General features: G+C 44.4%; 1 protein-coding gene across 1 annotated transcript in view; it reads left to right on the top strand.

The window, feature by feature from the left end:
• CACNA1G (calcium voltage-gated channel subunit alpha1 G) overlaps positions 1–21,494 on the top strand; it is a 147,001-nt gene that overhangs the window by 99,013 nt on the left and 26,494 nt on the right. The window contains exons 21-28 of the mRNA XM_056505572.1: positions 148–216; positions 1,066–1,250; positions 7,403–7,529; positions 10,201–10,326; positions 10,948–11,037; positions 11,607–11,820; positions 14,947–14,997; positions 20,670–20,821. Coding sequence (XP_056361547.1) covers positions 148–216; positions 1,066–1,250; positions 7,403–7,529; positions 10,201–10,326; positions 10,948–11,037; positions 11,607–11,820; positions 14,947–14,997; positions 20,670–20,821 — 1,014 coding nt within the window. The remainder of the gene's footprint in view (positions 1–147; positions 217–1,065; positions 1,251–7,402; positions 7,530–10,200; positions 10,327–10,947; positions 11,038–11,606; positions 11,821–14,946; positions 14,998–20,669; positions 20,822–21,494) is intronic.

Here is a 21,494-nt window from a genome sequence, read left to right as displayed (position 1 = left end):
CTCCTCTTTGCTAGCAAACAATCCTTGGACTGTGCTTGTTTCAGCACAGAATTAGGAGAACAGTTTTCAACCAACCAAATGCAGGGGGGGATGCACAGCTGCAGAGAGCAGGCTGTAAAACATTGTCTCTCATTTTCTTTTCCATAGGAACGGATTTTCCTAACGCTCTCCAACTACATCTTTACAGTCATCTTCCTGGCTGAGATGACAGTTAAGGTAAATGCAGGTGGAGGATAAGCGTGCCTGTATTATATTGTTTTTTATTGTGCTGGACTCATAAAACCCCTAGGTCTACCAGCTGCTAGTGAGGTGTATATTTTCCTCTTCTGAATCATACTCAGATGCCTTATTCCGAGCACGTTTTACATCAGAGAAATTTCACTGAAGTTGCTCTTGATTTACACCATTATAGGAGCAATGGGATCCTTGAATTCAGCAATCCTGCCCTATTCAGCAAAGCTCTTGAGCACATGCTTAACTTCAACCATGCATGTAAGTCCCATTGTCTTCAACAACCAGTTGTCCTCAACAACCTAAGATGCTGTGTGCTTTCTTGAGGACAGAGAGACTTAAGCATGTTGAAACACTTTGCTGGATTTGAGGCAGGAGGCTCAGAAACCCATGGCAGTAAATCTCTCTAGTGGAATTCATAATCATCTCACCGAACAATTGCTCTTTCTTTGCAAAGTTTTTCTAGTTTCTTTATTTGCAAAGCTTGTACATGATTGCTTGGGTCAGCCACTCTCCTGCAGTCTATAGGAATAAAATCCGATTGAATTTTTTTATGCCAGAGCTAAAAATATTGGAACAGTTTTGTGCAGGTAGGTTTATCTGCATTAAAAGTACATCAGCTGTAAGGGACAGCCTGGTATGTTTCTGCAGTGGTATTTTCATAATTCTTTCAATAGAATACTTTGCTGGTTTGTCTAATTAGGCTTTTGTACTGGGAAGCAAATAGACTCACAGACTGGTGTCTGTAAATAACGCGTTCTCAGCAGGTTGCTAACTACAGCAAACGCGTTGGATGCTGCAGTCATAATTTGTTGCAACTTGATGTCTGGGCAGGTGGTGGCACTAGGCTTGTGTTTTGGGGAGAAAGCCTACTTGAAGAGCAGCTGGAATGTGCTGGATGGGGTGCTGGTGCTCATCTCCGTCATCGACATCCTGGTTTCGATGGTGTCAGACAGCGGCACGAAGATCCTGGGGATGCTGCGGGTTCTGAGGCTGCTGAGGACACTGCGGCCCCTGAGGTGAGTGGAGAAGGGATGTAGGATGTGTGTAGGAAGGGGCAGATGAGACAAGCTCACAGTTTCTGTCACCAGTGTCACCCCAGGTCCTGTTGAACTGCCACGGCTCTGCGCCCTTGTCTTGTTTTAGGACCAGCCCCAAGTGCAAGAGGAAACTGATCAATGCCTCTTTTGCTCATTAAAACACACATCCCCTGCTATTTGTGTTCTCATTTGCTCTGTGTAAAGTGCAGCTTAACAGCTTCTTCTCTCCCTTTCCTTCAGGCAGTCAATGGCTTTTGTAGCAAAGAAGGAAATTAGTAGCAGGTGGTAGATCATTTTTAAGGAAGTAGAGACTCAACTGTTGGTTAACCTAGAATGCAAAGAAGCTTTTTCCCCCAGCTCCCCATTAATTTTAGAGACACATTTACTTTGAAAATGACCCAGACAAGATGAAAGTAATTGTTCTGCTAACTTGCCCCCAGCTCTGCCAGCAGGCAGTATCCCATGCTGCAGGGACAGGCTCCACTCCAATAAGAACCTGCCCAAGGACCGACTTCTAAACTTCTTCTGTTTGTGACCTGTACCCCAAGGCATGAGGGTTTCTCTTCATGCTAAATGCAATTCCTCTTTAATACCATTGTTGCTGCTGCTGTTAATGCAGCAGCTAATAAACCTTCCTGCTCAAAGCATCTTTGTGTGCCTGTCATATCTTACTGCTGCTTCCTCCATAAAAAGGTTCGCTTTGAGTCAGGATTTTTCTCTTTCAGAACAGAAAAATAGGACCCTGCTTCTGATAGAAGATGTTGTTTTACTACCCCTGTGTGAATAATAAGTCTAAATAACAATGGCCATGCCTATACATATCTTTCAAATATTCTCAACAGCTATAAAGGACATTCTATTCAATTGGTCTGTATATGTGTGTTGTACCTGGTGAGTTTTAGGATGTGAGCTGCTTTTAATCATTTTTATCTGGACAGCTGGCACCATTGGGGTAGTTCAGCTCCCTCACCATGTAAGTAGACTGTATTCCTATGTGATTCCAATTCAGGTTCTTGTCTCTGTGTGTCCCCTGGTATCTCAGCTGCAGTTTCTGGGGTAGTTTCTGCCCAGTTGCTGGTTGGGTAGATTTGCTCTGTTTCTGCTGATTTTTGACCCGTGTTAAGAAACCTATAAAATAATCAAGATGGATCAGGGTAAAAGAAGGATTGATCTCTCTTCTCTGAACTCTGGAATGCAAGTTTCTCTTTTGATGTTCCATGGTTAAATCAGATTTAAAGAGAGACATTTGAGTTGTGCTGATCTCTGCTGGAGTCACCTGTCTGACCTGGTCAAAACCCTGTATTATTCTTTATAGATCTGTAGAGCTGTCTGGCCAGGTCTTGGGTCTTTTTTAACGGAGCCTTCCTCTGTAGTCACCTGTGTGCATGAATAATCTGCTGTGATGGAGAATAATCCACTCAGAAACTGCAGGCTGAAGGAAGACCTGCCATCTGAAGCATGTGTGGGATTAGGCTCCTCCATTGCTATTGTATTCTTGTTGGCATTTGTTTTGTTTTCTCAAGAGAGTAAGTGCATGTTTTCAGCCAACATGCTGCTTCCTACTACAGAGGAAACGTAAGGAAAGACAGCAAAAAGCGCATTCCCTAAATATGTTCAGAATCGGTTCTGTTCTCCCGTTATTAGATTTGTAGGAAATTAAAAAACCAGCCATCAAACTGGGGGCTTTTCAGTAAGTCATAAATCTCTGCCTGTGGAAGCCCATCTGCCTCTGTGCTGCACATCTGGGCTGCCTTGAGCAGCCTCTGCCCACAGCTGGCCACAGCTGGCGGCGCTGCCTTTGCCGCGGGCTCGGTGTGCGGCTCGGGGATCACATCCTCCCTGCACAGCCTGGCCTGGAGCTGCATCAACACGGGGACAGCTGGGACAGGTGACCTGAGGTCTCTGCAGGCCGTGGCTTCAGTTGCCATGTCTGGGTGAAGTCTCTCGTGGAGGCTGAGCCAGTTTTTCTTCTTCGGGAAGGCGAAAGGCAGAGAGCAAAGCAAATGCTCCACTCACACCACAGAGGAGCAAACCTGGCTCCTTCTGTCCTCCCTTTCTGGGGACACTGCAGGACAGGACTGCAGGAGGACAGGACACCCTCAGTGAGAATCCAAGCCACAGCTGTGTGTGTCACACTCAGCTCCAGGGCAGTGACAAATCTCTGTATTGGATTTCCCACTGGAAGAGAAAGGGGGATTCCCAGCTGGAAGGGAGATTCTTGTAAAAGATCTCCCTCATTCTGCCTCTGGTTTTCTCCTGTGGAACCCACCCCATTGCTTTATGCAGCACACAAAATCCCACATGCTTCTGCCTTCTGCCCAGGCATTAAAAACACCTGTATGCCAATCATGGGGATTTGATTGCATGATTGATTATCAGCCTCCAGATTGAATCCATGAAGATTCAAGCCCAGCTTTATGACCAGAATTCCAAAAATAAATTCACAGAGGAATGACATTTAATGATGTTTCGCTGGCCCTGTGATGTTTCAGCCAGTAAAGGGATTGCTTATATTGTGACATTCCTTCCTAATGTGTTCAACCTGTTGTTGTTGGGATCAAGTGTTATAGCTTAAGACACAAGAGAAATCAAAATTGAAAATGTATTCAGATTTAATGTGGGTGGATTTCAGGGCTGTTTTACTCTCTACAGAGCCCTGGCTTTGACTTCTAAAGCACACAGATAAATTATTCACTTTTATACTATCATGGTCTAATAGTCATTTCATAACTCTCTTCTATCAATCATATTATCACCTTTGCTAATTTTCTTTTAATCTGTGGAGGAAAGTCTTCATTAATGTTGATCGGTTGCTTCATCTAAGTGCTGCTACTTGTGAGAGTTCTCATCAGGAAGGTTTAATGTTGGTAATGGATCCAACTGGGATGAGGTTGGCAGTGGGTTTGGAGCATCTCACACCAGGGGGAATTAGAGGGAATTAACATTTCTTCACACCAAAATAAAGAAGATGGAATGTCTCATTTCAATTTCCCTGTTTGTCATATGCCTAATTCAGACTGGAATTGTGCTGAATGGAACCTCATCAGGTCTCCTTTTCTTGCACAGCCGCAAGGCTCCAAATTGGCTGCATCCTTCAGCCATAAATTGCAGGGATGTGGGTCAGGTAATAAGATTTTACAAGCCTGATAGTAGCAAGACTTTCACAATACTGATGAGATGTGGGGATGCCATATGTTGACATGTTGGAGGTGGTACTAATAATCTGGAAAAGCTGAGAATTCCATTGACACCTCTTAGAGAATTGTCAGACTTTTAGGAGAATATCAGGAATCTTCACATGGATTTGCCTCAGTGTTGGATCAGGCCCTTAGTCTGAGGCAGCTCCAAGGTCTGAAGGTTTCCATTAGTAAAAACTATTATTTTTCAAGATGTTTTCAAAGTCTATTTCCCCTGTAGTGCTGAAAACAGCACTGGCATAGAGCTAAACTGGTAGCAGCTTTTACCCTAATGCATTCTAATTTGAGGAATTCCCTGGTTGATTAAAATGCTTGAAACAGCCAAATGCTGCTGTTTTTCAGCCCTTTTTCCCTCAACATGCACATGACTTTGCAAAGTCAGACAAGTAACCTCCTATTTTCCCTCTCAGCTGGATATGAAGGAGTACCTCACAGGGGAAATCACTTTATTATTTCTAGAGCAGCATTTCTTAATGACTGTTGGGGAAAAATATCAGTGTTAAACTCTGGAAACTAAATTCCTTCCTTGTTCCCCAGAATTTAAGGATGCTCCAGTAGTTCAGACCACAGACCTCCAGTTTAGAAGACTTGTCTTTGGTTCCATCCTGCATGGATTCCTAATGTCAGGATCCCTAAATGCACCAAAGGACCTAATTTACATTGGAATAATTGTAATTAAGTTGCCTTCCTACCTCTGAGAATGTGCCTTGCCCTTCTCCTGTGCCTCAGTTTCCCACCTGTGTTATGTTTGACCCAGGGCTCTGCGAGGGATGGAAGAGGTGTGGAGGTGTTTGGTCCCTCTGAGGAGTGGGAGAGATGTTCAGGCTCAGCCTGCCCAGCCCAGGGCTGGCTTTGTGCACTCAGACATGGCCTGTGAGGCTGCATTAGCTGGAGCTGGGCACACTGAGCTGCTCCTCAGCCCTTGTTTGCTGGGCTGGGCTCAGCTCCCAGCCCATGGCAGCAGCAGTGAGGTCTCCAGGCTGGGCTGATCCCACCCTGACTGGTCCCCACACTGCTTGTGGGGTGTGCAGCCTTCTGCTCCTCCAGCCACCTCACCCTCCAGCTCCTTCCCTAAAATCCCCAGATCTGAGTGCCAGGAAAGCTGAGGCATCTGAAATAGGGAGCCACAGCACCCACCTGGCAGAGATGCCCAGTGTGAGGAATAGCAGCATCTGCTCTTTGTGTTTCACTGGTAAGAGAGCAGATAAAAATACAACCATCTGTTTCTTTCTGAAAGTGATAACTGATGAGTTACCCTTGACATTTTTGAGTAAATATTTAACCAGAAAAAAAAGGAAGTAAGCTTTAGCTTTTCAGGAGACAGTTTAAACCAAACATTTTTGGTGAGAGCTGGTGGCCGTGCACTGAGCACTGCAGGTCACTCAGTTTGCAGGTCCTGGGGCAGGAGAGGGATGGTGCAGGTTGGCTGTGGTCCCAGATGAGGCCACACATGATCAGTGTGAGTGTGTCCATGGGGATCTCTGCTGTGAGCACCATGCCCAGGAAAGGGAGTGGAGGAGAACTTGGACCCTGTCCAGGCAGCAAAACTCCAACAATGCTTCAGGTGGTGGAGCCAGACTTGGGGAGAAATGGGAGAGATGCTGAGAGGACTCCTGTGGCAAAAGAGAGATCCAGGCAGAAACTAGAATGTGGGGAAGTTTGGGGCACATTTGAGAGCCAAGTGTTCAAAGGAGTCCCCAGCAGCACCCAGAAACACACAGGCACTTCCCTCCTCTGACTTTCACAGCATTTAACTGCTTCTGACTCATGAAAGCAGTTTCTATGGCATCAGTACAAACTGATTTACAGAGCTAGTGAAATGCTTAATTCCAGTTGGCATCAAGAGGAAGGAGGCATGTAGCCTCTTCAAGTGCCTTTCTTGGTCCCCACCTTCAGGTCAGTGAGGCTGAATATCTCGTTCATCTTTCCCAGCATGGTGAGATGGCTTCTCTAAATCACACAAGACTTGTCCTTTCTTTGCAATGTTAACCTTGAGAGTATAGTACAGTTTCTACTTTTTTTTTTCTTTTTTTTCTTCAGTCATGAAGTCCACATTATTCTTCTTCAACTTTCTGATATGATCTAATCTTCTGTTATGAAATTCTGTGTGATTCCAGACAGAGAGGAGCTACAGAAATTAGGTTAGATGCTTCTGGACCTGCCAGTGAAGATTCACCTGGAGGACAGCACTGTTTTAGAACTGAGGCTGTACAGTGGGTACAAAGCAGAAATTGTGATGGTCTGAGGGGTATCTCAGGTCTCTGTACACAACAGCACTGTAAGGACACAACAGATTATTTTTGAAGATGAGAGTGATGAAAACACTTGCACAGGTTGCCAAGAGAGGTGATAAATGCTCCATCCCTGGAAATTTCAGAGGCTCTGAGCAATCTGATCTAGTAGGAGGTGTCCTTGCTCATTGCAGGAGGTTGGATTAGATGACCTTTAAAGGTCCCTTCCAACCCAAACCATTCTGTGATTCTGTAATTGCTACAGATGTGCAGGCAGATGTGTAAGAGTAACAGCTCCATTTAATGGACTGAGACAAGGAAATCAGGTGTCTTGCATGAATCTGTATAGGAAGGGACAGTGGGAGACCCTCTCCTTGTAGTCCTAGACAGGCTACAGGCATGAAAGTCTGTGTCTCTGGAGGGCCCAAGCAAAACAGCTGAATTTTCTGGCCTGATCCTCGTTTGTTTTCTCCTCCTCTTTATTTATGCAAATCTGCATGTATTAGGCAGAAACCCTTGCCCCCAAGACCTCTGTAACTTTACAGGTCAATCTTCCAGAAGTGCTTTTTCCATCATGATTTTTGAGTAACTTGTCATTCTAAAAAATGTTCTAATGATATGTTCTTCCTATCTTCTATTTCGATAGGAAGCAAAACTGGGCAGGAACAGGACTAACAGCTTTTGCAATTACTTGCCCCTACAGAGTCATCAGTCGAGCCCAAGGTCTGAAGTTGGTGGTGGAGACACTCATGTCATCCTTGAAACCCATTGGGAACATTGTGGTCATCTGCTGTGCCTTTTTCATAATCTTTGGGATCTTGGGAGTTCAGGTGAGTCCTCTGTGAGCCTCAGCACTAAACCTGCAAGTGTAACAAACCCCAGATTGCCCCAGGTCAGGGTATCTGCACACATGGCACAGTGTAACCCTTTCTGAACTCGGGCTGATGTCGGGATGGATGGGGTGTCTGTGCTCACTGCTCACTGCAGGGAGTGGGACTGGGTGACCTATAAAGGTCCCTCTCAATCCAAACCATTCTGTGATTTTATGATCTCCCCTCCACCTTTTCTTTAGTTACAAACTGATGAGGAAATAGAAACTCGAAGCTGAAATCATTGGCTTGTAAACTCCAGAGAGACCTTGAACTGGAGATTCATTCAGATTCTGTCAGTTTGTGTAACTGAAAGCTTGCAGAAACAGATTTCAGAGTCTGTTTCCTGCCAGCTCTGCTGGCAATATCCTCAGTCCCAGGAGTGCAGGAACCCAGGGGAAAAGTGGCAGTTTCCAGTGCAATTGGTTTCTCATTACCTGGGAAGAAGAGATTGCTTCATATAAATATTCTGACATAACACTTACTTCTTTCTGAAGTTTATCTGATCTGTCACAGCCGTCTTTTGGAAAGCAGCTCTATTTGGCTTTGTTTTGGAAAGGTGTCTTATATAATATTTTACACTAACATACTGCTTAAATAATAAATACAGCATTGAAAATAAACAGGGAAGAAAATCATGCCATCCATAACCACCTCAGCAGCTAGATTGGTTTAGCATTACAGCAGAACATCATCCATCCATTATATTAAACAGATTCATAAAACTAAGCATATCCCATAAAACAATCTAACACTCAGACATGAGAAAATTTATGCCAGACCACAAAACTTGCAGTATGCTCTTTGAATTTCATCCCTGCTAATTGTGATGCTTTCCCTGGTGACTTGCAGCTTTACGTTAAATTGTCATGACTATTGATGTGATTCAGTGGTAGATACAAGCAAGACTGATCCTGTATTCAGGATGCAAAATTCTCAGTTAATATTTATGTCTAATTAGGTGTAAGATGAGGCCAGAGCTATTTTCTAGAAGAAGATGATCTCTCAAAGTTGCAGTTAGTTTTTCCATTAAAATATAAGCTGGGGATCAAACTAGATGTTTTTAATGCTATTAAAATCCAGACGTCGAAGTTTCTAACAGCGTGTCCTCTTAGCAAAACTGTTTTGGTTGTAGAACTGCCCATGTGTGAATAATCATAAATAAAATACAAGGAATAAGTGGATAAAGCCAGTCCAGTAGGAAACACTGTGTCTTTTCTTTGCAGAAGTGCCAAACTGTGAAGTAGTGACAGGGACCAGTTTTTTTGCAAATTAGGTTTTGTATTTCAAACCCTGTCAGGAGCACTGTTACTGCTCCCACCTGGCATTACAGTCCAGCTCCTGGAAAAGTTCTATTTACAGACAGTATGCTAAAACCAGTTATTTACCTTCCTGCTTAATTAAAACATTTCTCTGTGAAGACTATATCTCCCCAGTCTGCCTTACCACGGATAGTGTTTCTCCATGGGAAGATCAGGGAATACTTCTTGCATCCAAAAATTCTATGATTGCGTTGAGCAGTGATTAATTTTGCATGCCCAGAGACCATCTTCCTGCTGTTGATTTCTGAAGGAAACCCACGGAGTAGTGTGTGGGTTTATCCTGTTCACTGCTATTTCTACTGTTATTTGTCTAGAACAACAGATCAAACCCCATCAGTGTCTGTTCTCAGTATACCCAAGTGATGTTTTAAGGAGCCTGGAGAGCAGGTTGCCAGTCCTCCCCCCTCTTCCCAACAGTAATGTCAATAGCTTCTGTCAGCAAATAAAAGTGGATTTGTTGGCTGTCTCCTGGGCTTTGATACCATCCATCCTGCTAGCATCAATCACCCTGTCTGAAGCAATCAGCCCCTGCCACTTTATCTCTTCCATGCATGGGAAGCACCAGGTGTAGAATTGAGCACATGGAGGCTCCTGTTCCTCATGCAGATATAAATCAGGACCTGACTCTCCAGGAACTGCATCTGCCCAGGCTTAAAGCAAAGAACATAAGCTCAGGATCAGGTACCCAGCACTGGCTGGGCTTGGCTCCTTAAGCTGTGCACAGGGAATATTTCCAGTGACCCTGCAGACTGCAGAGCTTTATGACAGCACGCAGGATCAGAGAGCAGAGCAGGACTGACAGCAGTCTTGATTCAACACGAGCGTCACCCCAGGGGTTTGTCTCCCCTCTGAAGTGTCCCCTTGTGACCTCTGTGAGCAGAGATTAGTCCATCACTGGGCCTCTTTGCTGCCACCTTTTCTCTGCTGACAGAAGGGCCCCGTTACGCTTCATTTGTTGTTAACTGGGCTGAGAGCCACCAGAGTTGTTCCACGTGTGGTAAGAAGCCATTAGCTGGTCTGGGCTATTGGCTGGGGCTACATTTGAGCTAACAACTCAGGAGCAAAGGCCTTTAGGTGAGTCTCAGATCACTGAACCAGACAGCTTAATGCATGAGGTGGGTGTCCTAAAGGATGTGAAATCATGCATTTGCTCCTTAGGTGTGTATTGTACACTCTTAATAACCTGCATGAATGAGGTCAGTTCCCTCACCAGCTCTGGCTGGCGTGGGCTGTGCAGAGAACTCCAGAGAAATGCCCATCACCTGTGGACTGACCCCTGGCTCTTCCTCTCTTCTTTGCCTGTTCTGCAGCTTTTCAAAGGCAAGTTTTTCGTCTGCCAGGGGGAGGACACCAGAAACATCACAAATAAATCGGATTGTACAGAAGCAAGCTACAAATGGGTCCGGCACAAGTATAATTTTGATAATCTCGGCCAGGTATTAATAGAACGGTAATCTGCTTCTTTGCTCCTTTACCTCCTTGACTTAAAACCTGTGGCTTATTATCCCATGGGATTTTCTTGCAGGGCACTGCCAGCCCCAGTAAATATTCAGTTCACATACACAGCATTCTGTCTCTGTAAATCCCAAAGGCAGTGTTTCCAAGCAGGCATACACTTCTTTTCGGAACAGAACAAGCGCATGTGGCTTCGTGGAGCACTTAATTGCTTCACTGCTACATAACAAACCAAATATATCTTGCAGAAGGGCTTGTCTAATAGAGCTGGACATTTTCAGCCAGCTCTGCAACGCAGCCTTTTTTTAGCAGTGTGGTAAGAACTAATTAGTTGGGAGCAGTAGAGACCCGGAGGGTGGAAATGAAGCTGCTTTTGTCTTCAGCACTGTGGTTTCCGAATTACTGCTCATTGCTGAACCAGGCACTGGCATTGATAAGTTTTGCTGCCAAGAGAAATCTTGGTCATCAAAGTGTCCCATTATCAGACAGGTAATGACATTCCTTAGGCAGGAAAGGGCAAAGAGGAGTAAGATATTACAAGTTTAAAAAAAAAAAAAGTTTTAGTGCAACTGTGCTTTTTTTTTTTTTCCATGCATTTCTAGGCCCTGATGTCTCTCTTTGTCCTGGCCTCCAAGGACGGGTGGGTGGATATCATGTACGATGGCTTGGATGCTGTGGGAGTCGACCAGCAGGTACAGGCTGCAGCAGAGCTCTGACAAATCACTTGTCAAAGGTCACACATTTCAGCTCTTGTTTTGCAAAGTACTGTGGGCTTCCACAGTCAAAGGGGGTTATGGGATTAGGATCCAGAGTGGTGGTTAATCCAAATTGTGGGATGGGATGAGTTCAGTAAAAAGTCTGGATTTGTACTCAACACTTTCCCTACAGATTTTGCAACATGACTGGTGTAACTCATGTTAGAAGTGCACCTATCAAAGGATGGTTTGACTTCTTAAGCAGTTTGGTCATTTAAGGAGGAAAGGAGTGCTTTGTGTCAGTAGAGGTTTGCGGTGAAGGACTTACAGTAGCTGCAAAGGATGCTGCTGTCCTTTTCACAGAAGACAGGTGGTGTTTCTGTCCTCAACACACATTTCAGGAGCATTCAGTTAAAATGTCTCAGAAAGCTCTAATTTTCAGGAAGAACAGAGCAGCCTGAGCTGCCTGAAAGGCCTGTGAGTTCTGTGGATGACACAGCTGTATCAATTTGTTCCCATTTTTCTTTTTGAGGTTCAGTTGAAATTTGCCTTCCTCCACTTTGCAGCCAGTCATGAACTACAATCCATGGATGCTCCTCTACTTCATTTCCTTTTTGCTGATTGTGGCCTTCTTCGTCCTCAACATGTTTGTGGGGGTGGTGGTGGAGAATTTCCACAAGTGTCGGCAGCACCAGGAGGAGGAAGAAGCCAAGAGGCGGGAGGAGAAGAGGCTCCGGCGGCTGGAGAAAAAGAGAAGGAGTAAGGAGAAACAGATGGCTGGTCGGTAGTCTTTCCTCATCTTTCTGAGTCCTGCTTGACCTTCCACACAACCCCCTCCTCCCTCCCCTCCCTGCCTCGCACCTGGCGATAATTCTTCTCCCAAAAGCATGTCCAGCTATAAAATTTGCATGAAGGAAATAGTGTCATTTTAGGCTGAACAAGGAGCCAAGGAAGCCTTTTTAATGGCTGCATGATTTGCAATGACCTTTCCATTGGGGGTTATTTAAATTAAAAAATAATAATAATCAGGCCTGGAGCTTCTTGGATAGCAGAGCTCAGTGTCACACAAATAGTGACAACTGCAAAGATCAGTAGTGCTGAATGACAACATAAATCTCAGTCATGAGCACTACTGCTGATAACTGGATTCACTGGTTTATTACAGTCTTGTAATGCCACAGTGATGTTACCTGTCCCATTTAACAAGCAGTTTTATTTATTGGCACGGTAGCATCACTGCTATTCAAGAATGTAATAAAATACTGGAGCCATCTCATTTTAGTAATGCTTTAAAACTCCATAGAGAAACATATCAATGTATTTGCTTGAGAAATACAGATTAGAAGAAAAAAAACCCAACCAGACAAGGAGAGTAACTAACTGAACAAAATAATGCTGGTGCAAACTGGACCCAAGTCCCAACTAGATGTGTAAGCGTGCAGCCCTGCCTAGAGGAGGCTCAGGTGAAACGAGGAAAGACCACACTCTGCCAAAAGTCTCCAACCTGACACTTGTCTCTTAGTCTCTTTTCATTTTAATGTAGTTGAATAAGTCAGAAATAAGTTAGCCAGGTTGGAGATGCTCTTCTTCTTGCATGCTCTCTCTTCTGACTGATCTTTCTCCTTTGCCCTTCCTGTCCACGGCCTTGCATTTTCTCTCCCTGGTCAGTCCTGCTCTCTCCCTGTCCCCTTTCACTTACAGACTTCAGCACTGTTTAAGAGGCTGTCTGATCAGGTGCTTGTTCCCAAAACTGGTGATACTAAGTCTGTTTTATTTTTTAATAGCCTGAGAGGTGTTTAATAGCTGTTACAGGCTTAATCACGGAAGCACGAACAGCGCTGCCTCGGCCTCTCTCAGCACTTACCCAACTATTTCCTTTGGTAACATCTTTCAGTCCCATGAGCTTCACAGGTTTTGCAGCCACTAGGATGTGCCACATCAGCCCCTGACCATCAAACTTGGGTTTATGCCAAGAGCCTGGTTCCCTCACTGGCCAGTGTAAAATAGGAGGCTTCCCTCAAGAGAGCTGGAGGACACATTAGACTGTTCTCAGTTAAGTGGGATACAGATGGAAAGAGGGTTTTTTGTTGCTGTTTTTTCTGGGTTTTCTTTTTCCTCCTCTAGAAAATGCCTAGAAAGCTCTTTTGCTTAGTTCAAGTTCCCAAGCACAGTTTCAGGCTGATGAGTTAGAAAAGGATTTTAAAAGCTGGATAGAATGATTGCTATTTAAAGTTGCAGTTTTGGAATGCAGACATTTCTGTAGGAGAAAGATAGATGTTTAGTTATTATTAATTACTTTATTTATAATGCTGGAGGAACTAGATGAAGAAAAGATGTAAGTCTGGGCAATTTCCCAGCAGGAAGGAATCACAAACCATCCTTGGAGATACAGTTATTCATTCAGTGCTATGAAATGCCTAATTAAAGAGGCAATAAACAGCTATTTTACTGAGGATCAAATATTGCTGAGTATTCAATTGCCACAAAAACCTTTCAAGAGCAAAGTATGAAGTCCTCCAAATCTCTCCAGAACCGTTTTCCCAATCTGTGCTCAGTGAAACATTGGTTTTAATTGAGCGTGTCCAGCTTTGCCCTTGGAGGCAACAGATGCCATTGCTTAACTTTGTTCTGCACAGTGGGAACTTGCAGATGAAACCAACACTAGGGCTGGAATTGTGCCAGCAGCTGCATGGGGGTTCCTTTCAGCTGGGCTTCCTCAGTGACCCCAGATGCCCAAACCAGCTGAGGGATGACAGATACAGACAGGCATTGACATCTGACTGGTGGCACAGTCATTTTTGGTTGTAGACTCTTCCAGTGCATGTATCCTGTCCTGGGCACCAAAATCTGTCCTGGTTAGAAGGACAGGTGTCTGCCAATAAAGGCAGGAGCTTCTCTTTGAAATGGAGAATGTAAACCCCTTCCCTCCAAATTATTATAATTTTGAAATTAGGGGCTCTCAGATATGGGAATTAGGAATAACAGTTCTTTACTAGGAAAACTAAAATAGAAATACAGTATTGCAAAGAACAATCCCAAAACCCTGCCAGAGTCAGAATCCAAGCTGACACCCGTCAGTCAGTCAGGGTGTTGGCACAGTCCCATTCAATGGTGGCTGCATCCTCCTGCAGGGGCAGATGTGGTTCAGCTGGAGCAGTGCTCCTGGAGAAGGTGCAGTTTTCCTCTGAAGGTCCAGGGATGATGTGGAAAGGTCTGGCTTTCCTCTGGAATCCAGTGGAAAGAAGGTCCCTTGGTGTCCAGAATCTCAGTTTTTATCTGGGTAGGAAAGGCTTGGCTCCTCCCGTGGCTGGAGCATCTCCCAGTGGGATGATGTAACTTTATCAGTCATGCACTGGGACTGAATGGCCCAGCAGCAGATGATATCTCCTGGAGGGAGGATGGGTTGTGGAAAAGATAAAGATGATTGCCCAGCTGGTTTAAGGATGGCCCATTAGCAGATAATGTGTGCCAGGAGATCAGGGTCACTGCCCCACCTGGCTTCAACAGGTGGGGACAGAATTCACATTTCTGGCCACATCCTGTATTGCAACCCAAGACAATCCAATCAGGTGTCTGCAAACCAGGGTAGTGTGGGCTCTGAGGTGTGGGCAGGTGCAGGAGTGGTCACTGTGAGGTGTTGCTGTCCCAGCAGGAAGTGTCCCAGACCGTCCTTCAGCAGTGTCTTCATCGTCGGCTGAGGGGGCTCTTGGGGATGTCTTGGGCTTCCACCCCACCCGTGGGAGAAGCACCAGAACCTTTCCTTTTTCCCGTATGCTGAGCCCACCCTCCGCAAGGAGACACTCGTGGTGGAGGCACCGCAGAGCCCGGGAGCCGTAGGAGCCTCCGCAGGGGCTGGGGAGTCTTGCCGCGTGTGTGCCGGGTGATTAACGCCGTTTGTTCTTTTAGATCTAATGCTGGATGATGTGTTAATGGAGAGCTCAGCCAGTGCAGTGCAAGGTACTGGGAAGCGGCACGTCTCGTCCCTGAATGGCAGTGCTGTGTCACTAACGCTGGCCACCGCGGTGGGCATCCCACTAAACCATGTGTGTGGTGCAAAGCTCGTTTGCTTCCTCCATGGCACACGCATCCCATCCTGAGCTGCAGGTCTGCACACCTGCCTCAGCACTGACACTTGCAAACCCTTGATTTACTCCTCGATCATCTTATGTTATTCAGTATTTTTTTTCTCCTCTGGTTTTCATTATGGCACTATCAGACTTTTCATGGCCTTTTTTTTTTCTCTTTTGGTTCTTTTAGCTTTTCTTTTTTTTTCTGAAGAGTATAATGACTGGACTGTGAAATGGGTCCTCCACTGTTGACTTTAGCTTTCCAACCACCAGCTTAGGAGTCTGAATAATTTGCAGGTGTGTGTCTTTGGAATGCTTAGGGAGGATATTTCATTATTTTTTCAGCCCTTGCTTATTGCTCCACAAACACTGTGCTCCAGGAAGTATTTTTTTCAGCAGGGTAAAATTCAGTATAGGGCAGAGCCTCAGTGCTTCAACAGGGAGTTCAACCCCACACTGACCCTCACTGTGGGCATGGGATTTAGACATTGTGCTGCCCAGCATGTGAATTCTGTGTTGATGAAGAGTTGCTCAATCCATGAAGCATCTTGTAAATTAAATAAAGATACCACCTCAAAGCCTTTCCAGGTCCTAGTGGAGATGGATCAGCTGGACTCAACACTGATGGGGTCTGAGCTGTCCCTTTTTGACCTACAGCTTGCTCACACCTCCCTTTCTCAGCCCCCCTTCTCAGGATGATGCTCAGGGCTGCAAATCCATCCCTTGCTCTTTTTATTTTTAGGAGAAGCTTTGATCTGGCAAACATTTTGTTTAATTCATAACTTAAGAATATTAGCCTGAATATTTAAAGAGGCACTAACATAGAAATAAATATAGCTGTAATTTTCGACAAAAATAATACACCACAAAAATTGTTCCATTAAAACTCTCACCTGTGCACAGGCTCCCACTGCTTGAGATGGGAGCAGGGCTCCATCCATCTCTCTTAGATTGCAGAGAGCTTTGATTAAATAGAAATTGGCTTTCACTGAAGAGATAACTCAAGGAGACAGAGGTTCTACCTTGTATTTCTAAGGCCTTTGGAAATTATCACAACATGCTTTAATAAATCCTGAATCTCCTTCCCACTGCCATTCCTGATATTTATATTTCTTTGCTGTCTTTCTTGCTGCTCTTGCTGGGCCTCCTGGCCTCTCCTGTGAAATGGGGGCAGCGTGAGGGAGGGGCTCTCTCTGGGGTTGGTGATCTGATTATTTTTTCCTCTTTTTGCTTGATTGTGACTCCTCTCCCGGTCCTACAGAGTTGCATCAAGGTTATCTTATTTTATGTTATTTTTAAGGCACTGAACTCATTCCAAACCCCTCCGTTATCCCATGCAGGCTCAGAAAGTCTCTTAGTGTTTGCCCTTAAAACGTGTGCAATTGTCAGGTCTGTGCTTTGTGTTTCCTTTTGTTGTCTTTTCTTTGGATCCAGTGGTAGTGAATGTGCCATGCTGCTCTTCAGGCACCAGCATAAGGAAATAGAAAGATTTTATTTCTGAACCTGACTGTTGGGGATTTAGGGAATCAGTCCCTGGGTGCAGCAGATGAACCTCCTGTGGTTCAATGAGGAATCTGGAGTTGTGAACCTAAGCTTACCCACATCTCTGCACTTTCAGAGGGCTTCTTTCCTCTTTCTGTGAAGACAAGATGGAATTGTGTGTGTGTGTGCGTGTGCTGCTGCCTGATGCTTAGTGAGATATTTTATAATTTTATTTTTTCCTTTTTTTTGTTTCCTCCAAGTCTACATTCTATCACAACTGGAATCTTCGCAGTGGAAATAATTTATCATTTTCCATTTCCCCCTTTTTTTTTTCTTTTAATAAATCCATCTAGTACAATAAAAGCCAAGTAAAACTATGTTTAAATAAAACAAGTTCCTTCAGTGCAAACTACTTTTTAACCTAATAATATTCTTGATACATTTTGTAAATCCAGCTGCGTCATGGGCTCATTGCTCACTGGTTTGCTGCTGTCCTCCAGATACTCAAACCTGCAAAGGAGTTAATTCCCTTATTATAGGAGAAGGAAGAAGCTGAAGGAGACAGTAATGGAATTGTCCCACTCTTGTGAATTCCAATTTCCCGTGCCCACGCACCTCCAGCTCGAAGTCACCTCGGGGAAAGTGGCAATTTCTCTCTTGACAGGGCTATATTCAGAGGCAGATGCTCCTTGGAGATACTTTGGAGCTGCATGCCCAGCTTGACTCCCCCCCAAAAAATGTAGTTAATGTGAGGAAAGGGGCCCCAGTCCCACTCCCTGCCCTGGGAGACTCTGGGGGCTGGGAGTGGCACTGCCCAGCACAAACAGGGGTGCCCCAGTGCTGCTCTCTGGGCACTGGTGATGTTTCATCCCACAGCCATCAGACAGATGCAGAACAGGGTCAGTGCCCCAAACCCAGTCTGAGATCACTGAACCCCAAGGGCATCTGGCCTGGGGAATGTTAGAGAGGGATTAGGAATGGCAAATGTTTATCCTGCAACGGTAATGGTAATTTCCTTTCCAGCCAGACAGGAGAGAATGTGGTGGATCAATTATAATCTTACAGCTTGATGGCAGGAGTTGAGTACTCAAGCTTGGGACACAAGCTGAGTTGAGAGCCCATAGAAATGATGAGCTAAAGTCAAGTGCACCCCAGTCCAGGCACTTCCCTTGCCAGCCCAGTCAGTCCCCTTGGACCACCATCACCCAGGATGAAGGGGCAGATGGCACTTGCTCAGACCCCCTCCCAGCTGGCTGCAACATCCCCTTCCTGCCTGGGTTAGGAGGAGATTTCTCAGGATCCACTGTCTGAGCCAAGTTTGCCCTGTGTAATGGTCTCCAGATTTGGCCCACTTCTCCCTCTGTCTTGGCCCCCAGCCCTGGTGAAGCAGCTCGATTTACACTCTAGTTACCAGCCTGATGTATTGTAGTGGGCTTTTGCTGTATTTCCTCATCTTTTCTCATTCTGCAAATTCCTCTTTGTTGGTTTGCTCTCCTCCTCCTTTCTTTAACACCATACGTGCCTGGAAGCCACATTAACCTTTCCAGTATTAACCAAGACTAACCCAGAGCTCTTGTTCTTGACACAGTGTATTGTAACAGTACAGTAATGTGGTGTTGTGTTAGTTGTGAAGTTCACCACCTGGAATTTAACAGATGTCTGTATTTCCCAAGATGTTGGTATTGTTAAGCTCTTTATTGCAATAATTACAAATGGCACTGTGTCATAGGGGGCACGGGCTTTGCACAGGAGGAATTATACTAGACCTATCCCCAAATTCTCTGCAGAGCTCTGTCAAAGGAGTGGTATTTTCACAATGGTAAAAACCGGTTTATCTGCTCAGAAAGTTCCTTGCCCACCTAGACACAGTTGGGATTTATCCCTAGCCCTCAGGCAGCACGTTAGCCTGTGTGTGGGGTCATCCCATGGGAATGGCACCAAGATGCATGGCTGGCATGGGGACACTGGGGAAGGGAGTGGTGACATGATTTGTAAGCATGGGTTACCAAATCCCCTCTTTAAAAAGTTAATGGGGAAGGATGGAACATTTATCACTGGGAATTTTCGAAGGCTGCAAGGGCATCTGTGAGAGCAGCATCCAGAGAGGTTGGCTGTGGAATCCTGGGTGCTGGGAAAGGTGAACAGGAGATTTGGGAGGGGGGTGGTGCAGAGGGGAAAAGCCTTTGCAGATATCTGAGCAATTAGCAACCCTGCTTATAAGGTCATGCACTGGCTAATCCAGGTGCAGGAGCCCTGCAAAGGGAACATTTACAACCTCTCTCTAAATCCTCTCTCTGTTCTAACAGCACTGGTGCTATTCTGTAGGATTTGGAATGACCTGTCAGTAAAAGCTGAGAAAAAAAAAATTGAATTCCAGTGTAATTATTCATAAGTAAATCCATTGCAGGAAAAGGTAGAAACGTTGACATTTTTCTTTTTGAATGTGAATTATGCATAAATATAGAAGAAGTAAGTGATCCAATTACGATGGTGTTTCTTTCCGAGATGATAAGTTGGTTCATAAAAATAGGTCCTATTCCTAACCTAATTGTATTCAAACATTTTAGTTAATTTGCTACTCATAATTTAGCATAATGTGATCAAGATATCTTGACTTTATGGAGATTTATGCAGATTCTGAGATATCTGACAAAGTCTTATGAGTGAGTCAGCAACTACTAGTCTGCTTTTTTTTCATAAGCACTCAATAGAATCAGCATGAAAATTAATTTTATAGACCTTTCCATCAATACTCTGCTTTAGCACTCAGATGCAGATCACCTAAAGCCCACTGCAGATCAGAAAGTGAATATTAATACTGCTTTTCATTGGATGACACTGAAACAGAACTTTGGGCTTTCCAAACCCCTACAGAATAAAACCACTGAGTGTTTTTTCCCTTTGGTCCCTGGGCTGGAAGGGAAAGGTCTGTCTCTATGGCAAAAAATAAAACTGATTTTTCAGGATCCTGCTATGAAGCAGGGAGCACATGAAACCATTAAATCTATGGATTTGATTGCAATGCCATGGCAATCATTGACAAAGTGAACTCTATTTCCAGGCAAAATATAATCTTCTATAATTAGTTTTCCCCTAAGGCAACCCAAACCTGTGCTTCCTGGCATCATTCTTGCCCAACGTTTTTCTTGGACTGATGTGTCAAACTGTGCATTTGCTTTGGAGCACTAAATATCAACTGTGCAATTCTTAGAGCTCAATAATTTTCATAACCAGTTCATCATCTAATTATGAGGGTGATGTTATACTCTGACATCTTCAAGACAGCCCTTTCCACTTCAATCTGCATTATAATGCCTCCTTGAAAATTGTACTGAATTATATACTCAGCCTTGGCATTTCCTCATTAGAGATTAGGTGAGGAAATGAGTTTATCTCTAGGAACATTTGGGGTGTAAAGCCCATGTGTCATCCCCGAGGGAGCTGAACACTGTCTGAGTTGGACAGTGAAATCTGGGCTTTGATAATTTTGTTTAAATGGAGAATCTCTATTTTCTGATCATTAAGGCTCATTGATCAGTTTTCCTTGGTATTTTTATGGACCATTTTTCTGACAGCCAAAGTGTTGAATTCTGTTGTCTCTAAAGTTTATTGCAAAGAACATAATATGTTTGCACTCTTTCAAACACCACCACAAACTCAATGGCCTGTGTTTTTAGACAACTGTTAGTAAAGTCTGTCCCCAGCATCTGACTGTTAATTGACTTTTCAGATGCTTTGGGGACTTTTAAGATCAGCAGAAACAAAAATTGTTGTTTTAATTTAAATTTAACTGAAATTTCCCTACAGAGAAAAGTTACATTTAGTCCCAGCTCACCTCATCCCTGATGCCACAAGGCTGAGTATAGAGCATGTCCCACTGAAGATATTTAGTGGATGTAAGATGACTTACAGGGAGCGTGTTAAAACCGGTAACATGCCAGCAAGGAGGAAAGGAAGTAAAAAAGACAGAGTGTTGCTGTGATTGGTGTAGAGTGTAACACCCTGGAGCTGGAGAGTGAGGGTGCCTTGAGGAGGGCAGAGGGATCCCTTGACTTGCCTGTCGCTCTCCTCCCGCTGCAGAGGCTCAGTGCAAGCCCTACTACTCGGATTACTCCCGCTTCCGCCTCCTGATCCACCAGATGTGCACCAGCCACTACCTGGACCTGTTCATCACCGGCGTCATCGGCCTCAACGTCATCACCATGGCCATGGAGCACTACCAGCAGCCAAAGGTACTGCCAGGGGCACGGCCAGAGATGGCAATTGGAAGAATTTGGGGATTTTTTTTTTGCAAAAAAATCCCACAGGACCTAGTTTGCAGGATTGGGATTTCCTAGTTTGGGATTCCATGCTGTGTTGGGAAGGAAATAGAAAAATCTTATGAGTGGCTAGCAAGTAGTTCTGAAGCAATAGATAAAATAGAGATGTTAGCATTTTTCACTTTAGAGGCTGAAAACGGCCATGTGAAGGTTTGAGGCCTCTTCCTTTGTTTAGATGATGCCAAATGCCACAAATACAAAAGAACCAACAGTCCCAAGTATGGCAGGAAAGATCTAAAAATAAAAGTTACAGATAAGAAAGCCATAAAACATGGTAATTTAGTGATTCCTATAGGTTGCATGCAAATATTAGGAAATTAATATATTGTATTAGATTGGTTAATGGAAATTAGAATATTCATCATAGAAGAATACTTATTGTATTGTAAATGGGAAATTGCTCTCTTACCTCTCTTATTCTCTTACTCTCCATGCTCTGCACTCTCTCTTACACCCACGCCTTTATAATAAACTACAAACCTGAAGAACAGAAAATAGAGAGCTCCTGAGTCTGTCCAGCGACCGTCCACCCCAACAATATAACCCCCACAATGCTGGTCTTTAAAAAGCATTTTAATATATTAGT

The sequence above is a fragment of the Oenanthe melanoleuca genome, chromosome 18 (assembly GCF_029582105.1).
Source record: "Oenanthe melanoleuca isolate GR-GAL-2019-014 chromosome 18, OMel1.0, whole genome shotgun sequence".
Classification (NCBI taxonomy): domain Eukaryota; kingdom Metazoa; phylum Chordata; class Aves; order Passeriformes; family Muscicapidae; genus Oenanthe; species Oenanthe melanoleuca.
The sequence above is the reverse complement of the archived record's forward strand: the minus strand, read 5'-3'. Positions and strand labels throughout refer to the sequence as shown.